Source organism: Phalaenopsis equestris, unplaced genomic scaffold (genome assembly GCF_001263595.1).
Source record: "Phalaenopsis equestris unplaced genomic scaffold, ASM126359v1 Scaffold000233, whole genome shotgun sequence".
NCBI lineage: Eukaryota > Viridiplantae > Streptophyta > Magnoliopsida > Asparagales > Orchidaceae > Phalaenopsis > Phalaenopsis equestris.
In genome coordinates this window covers 1,171,591-1,176,474 of record NW_018164675.1, presented here as the reverse complement: position 1 = coordinate 1,176,474, position 4,884 = coordinate 1,171,591, and the positions used below count along the sequence as shown (strand labels likewise).

Sequence of the window (4,884 nt, the reverse complement as noted above, 5' to 3'; positions counted from 1 at the left end):
TCTAACACCTAAACATTCATATTTACATCCATATCACTCAAATCTTCACCATCAAGTAACATCTACACATCTTCATACATAACATTACACCGAGGTGTTAAAACTATAAATATCAAAACTTGGATGTCAGACATGCAAATACAAAAGAATTGTGTGGTATATATGTAATTTTCACCATCACAGCAAATTCAAATTAACTGAGGATTAGCAACTTCCCTTGACAACAAATATCTGAAACTGAAGTTATGAGGCACCCACTCAACAATCTTCCTGCATCTTCCTCGCTGACACCTCTGAACTGCAGCTCTCATGGCCTCATGAAGATGGCATTGAATCATATCCACCACCTTCTCCGTACTCAAAATAAGATCTTTCGCATAAGATTCTACCAACTTCGGCAGAAGGATTTTTTGCTCTCTCTCAACACCAACTGTAGCTCCAACGTACTCTTCCTTTGCTGTTTCTAGCTGCTGATACAATCTTTTTGCAGTATATATCCTCACCTAAACAGATTTGTGCAATAAAGTTTAGGAACTTTTACGTTCATAACACTCAACTCCTATGTATGGCTATTTACATGAGATTTTTTTAGTCACAGAGTTTTTAGAAGTGTCAAAATAGTCCTCAAACTCGAAGAAGATTAGAGGTCAATTTTAAAATAACAAGGGACTATTTTGGTATTTCTATAAACTCTGAGATTGAAAACGACATCATGCAAATAGTCATGGGATATTTTGGCACTTTACTCTATTTACATATCTAAAACTTAAATTTTGACATACATACCAATACCACATTGCCTATGCATGAGAAGCTGTATTTCAATTTTCAAAAGTTAAAATGATAGTATGTTTTGAGTGGTATGTAAAAAACAAAGTTTTAAGTGTTAGATATGTAAATAAATAGGAGTTGAGTGGTATGTATGTGCATTATTTCATATGAATTTAATGAGATATAGGTTGATTACAGAATGAAAACTTACTGCAGGATCAGAATGGCTTCCAGAGCATAATGCAAAACGGAGGAGTGGTTCCTTCTTGTCAATGGCATAAAAACTTGTCCTTTCATCTCTGCTCTTGAACTTAATCTTTGTATGCTTGAATGTTGGAAGCCACTGCAAGTGTTAACTGTTATGAAATCGATGCGATGCACGGCAAAAGAAGCAAAGAGAAAATAATAGAAAGATTTACGCGAAAGGTTTTAGATGGTAAAAAATCACGGACAGAGGAGAAGAAAATTCGCTATAATGGCCGACTCTTTTCTCATGCCAAACCGTATTGAAATTGAAGTTTTAGAAATTGAATCTTTTAATTTTACAAGCAAAAGAAGCAAAGAGAAAATAACAGAAAGATTTACGTGAAAGGTTTTAGATGGAAAAAAAATCACGGACAGAGGAGAAGAAAATTCGCTATAATGGCCGGCTCTTTTTGCATGTCAAACCGTATTGAAATTGAAGTTTTAGAAATTGAATCTTTTAATTTTACAAATTTGGTCATACGCCACCCATCAAAAGTAGATTTTCTTATGAAAATTTGCTGAGTTGAGTGGGAAAATAACAAGAAGAAATAAATAATTTAACATTTTTTATTTGTTTAGGGGAAAAATCTTGTGATATGTCAGAGATCATCATATAAAAAAATAGTTTCTTTATTGCCTTCAGTAAACTTAGTTGAGAGAAACAAAAAGAAGGGCATTTACATAACTATCATACAATTCTTATGTATTTGCATGTATATAACACCTATATTTTGTTTTTTACATTTATACCATTCAAATCTTTCAGAACACAGCAAAAATACCATTATTTAACTTTTAAAAGGCTAAATACACCTTCTTATGCATAGGTAAGGTGGCATTGATATAAAAATTGAAGTTTAGTTGTTAGAAATGTTAAAACATAAAAATTGAGAGGCATGTGTGCAAATTTTTTTTTTAAGAAAAGGCAAACCTGTCCAGAGAAATTTTGTGTACAGCAGCCAAGCAGTGAAGCCTGTATCAATTTGGCATCTATGGGGTGACCTCCTACTGTGCATGTGGCCTGAAATAAACAAAGCAGTAGTTGCACATAATAAGATATCAGCCCTTCAGTATTTTAATAAATTTTATTTTTTCTTACAAATTTTAAAATGAGCCACTGAAAGTCTGAAACTTTCTACCTTGATGAAGAGTGAAGTCCGTCTGATACTGCTTTGAGGAACTCCATGCACCAAATATGTCTGAACAGCAATTAAAAAACAGCTAATACATCATTAAAAATAAATTAAATTAAAGAAAAAGGCTTTTCTAATTAATAAAAAAGGAAACTTTACATGCATCATCAAAGCATTGTGTAAGTTGATCCAAAAGGCTGTCTTTTCATCATTCTTCATCCTCCTCACATCAACAGTTTCAAGTTTTTGAACAAGGGATCTGAAACAAAATGGACAATTTAGCAGCACAAACACTGCTACAGTTGGGCTTCTCCTTTTCATGGAGTCAAAAAAATTTTCTGTTAAAATGATGTTCTTTAATGAAGAGAAATTTACATACATACCACACAATTCCTATGTATTTGCATATCTAGCATATCTAACACCTATAAAGTTTAATTTTTTACATTGATAACAATTTAGTGTCATGAACCGATGCATGAAAAGGTGTCCTCATTTATAAAGTTAGCAGTAATGATATTATTTATGTGATATTAAAGATTAGAGCGCTATGTATGTAACTTTGAAAGTTTAGGTGTTAGATATGTAACTACATTAGAATTTTGTGGTATGTATTTAAATGCCCCAACATCATCAAAATTTCTTATAAAGTTAGCAGAATGGAACCAAAAAACTCACTTATAAGCACTAAGCAAGACTTCAACAATCTTTAAACTCTCACTGTCCCTTCTGATTGAAGACACTTCCACCATGGCATTGTATGGGCCACTGAAATCGTTCAACCCCGCGACACGAAAAGGATTTATCAGCCGCGTGTCAAGACTTGATTCCCTTTTGCAACTTGGACTCCACATATCTCCAATATACTGTGGAGAACTGACACTCATGGAAGATAATGATGAAGTCCGAGAAGACGCGGGATCATGAATAACCGGTGGAGGATCTGCCAGTCTGCTGTAAATAGCACCCATGCACCTAACCATGTCTTCTGAAACCTTGTTTGGTGTCTCGGGAACATGATCAGCTATACTGGTGCCAAGACATTCCGCCAGGCTAATTACACTAGAGGCACTGCCATGGCCATCCTGATTTAAAAAAAAAGTAGAATTCAAAATCAAAAGTGTACTAGCTCAAACTCTTATCTATCGAGATATTGTCCACTTTGGCATAATGGCCTCGTGATTTTCTCTCATTAGTGTAACTTCCCAGGAGAACCCATCCCAAAAGTGCTCCTGTGGAGCACGCTTAAATTTAGAATTTCTGGTGAATATCTAACTGTTACACTAAAAAGGCACCTTGATGTTAAGAGTTCAACTTTGTTTTATTTAAACAGTTACAATCTTCCTTATTTAAGTAGTTGATTCTATTTTTTGTCTTCAGAAATCAAAATCATCCACAAGGCAGTTATTCCTATCCTCAAACCGGTATAATGCTCCAATATCATTGGTAACGGCATGAACTCTCAAACAATAAGATATTATCCACTTTAGCCTAATGGCCCCACGTTTTTATCCTATTGGTGTAACTCTCTAGGAGGTCACTCATCTCAAAAATGCTCTCACACGAGCACTTAACTCCGGGAGTTCCTGATGAAATTCCAACTATTACACCAAAATCCTCTCGACGTTTAAGTAGAATTTCTTAAGAGTCATGCTTCATTTTGCTAAAGGGGTTTCACAACAAGTTCAGAAAATGAGAAGAGCTCAAAAATGTAAAGGATGAAGTTAACTTACTTTGAGAGCTGAAAATGGCTGATCTTGACATTCATGAAGAGCTGTTGCCAGAGGCTCTTCAGAAGAAGAAAGACGGGTCGAATAAGCAGCGCGATGATTGAGCGCAGAATGGCTGCGGTGGAACTTGGGACAGGCAAAATTCTCACAACAGGGCTCATCCACAAGCTTGTTGGCTGATAATTGAGATGGTAATATTCTAGTGGATTTAACTGCTGCAGTTTGCTTGGGAGAGAGTTCAGCCTTAGGAGCTTGAAACAGCATCCTTTGGCAGCTAATTGGACCTTTCGATCTCTCTCTTGGTGGCATGGAAGGGGATACCATAGGAGTTTGCCGATCGAAAGCGCTCCGATACAACGATAGAAGATAATGCTCCAAGTGCCTGACTTCTAGCTCTAACACTGAAATCTCCCTTATTAGCTCTTGAGCTGGCTGATAAATAAGAAAAAAATAAGTTTTGGTTGATCAAATTTTACAATAATATCAAATAACAACAGTACACAAAATCAAAATCTATTGTTTTCTGTAACAGAAATAAGCAATTCTACATCCCAATGATTTTCTTTCCTTCTGTAATGCAGATAAGAGGAAAGTACCATGGGTATGAAGCTATCATTCAAAGAAGAATCAATGGCGGTTGTTCTATATCCCAGTGCTTTCTCCAGGGCTCGTCGAACTGCCAACTGATCATTTAGCCGTTTCTTAAGCTGAATAATCTGCAAAATTGATAGATTAAATATAAATTTTCAGCGAGCTGCCCTTAAAGTTTCCACAGGAGAGTAAAGGACACAAATTTCTCAAAGATTGACGCTTTAAAACCAGTCAAAAGGCCACACTTTTCCTTTGTTATCTTCTTTTCTTTTCTTTTTTTGGTTCTTTTAGGAGAAAAATTGAAATTCTACATGAACAGTAATGCTGAAATATTTAAGAAAATTCTTTCAACCAAGTAAACAAAAATAAAAATGAAGAAACAGTAAATTTAAAATTTTAAATGTTTTTTTTTT

The 4,884-nt window shown here is 35.0% G+C and overlaps 1 protein-coding gene across 1 annotated transcript in view; it reads right to left on the bottom strand.

Annotated features, from left to right (window-relative positions):
- The window catches only part of LOC110023845, a 5,494-nt gene continuing 610 nt past the window's right edge, over positions 1-4,884 (bottom strand). The window contains exons 2-9 of the mRNA XM_020723456.1: positions 4,477-4,596; positions 3,884-4,312; positions 2,829-3,235; positions 2,310-2,409; positions 2,157-2,216; positions 1,949-2,038; positions 983-1,114; positions 1-503 (exon numbers count right to left, since the gene is read on the bottom strand). Coding sequence (XP_020579115.1) covers positions 189-503; positions 983-1,114; positions 1,949-2,038; positions 2,157-2,216; positions 2,310-2,409; positions 2,829-3,235; positions 3,884-4,312; positions 4,477-4,596 — 1,653 coding nt within the window. The 3' untranslated portion in view covers positions 1-188. The remainder of the gene's footprint in view (positions 504-982; positions 1,115-1,948; positions 2,039-2,156; positions 2,217-2,309; positions 2,410-2,828; positions 3,236-3,883; positions 4,313-4,476; positions 4,597-4,884) is intronic.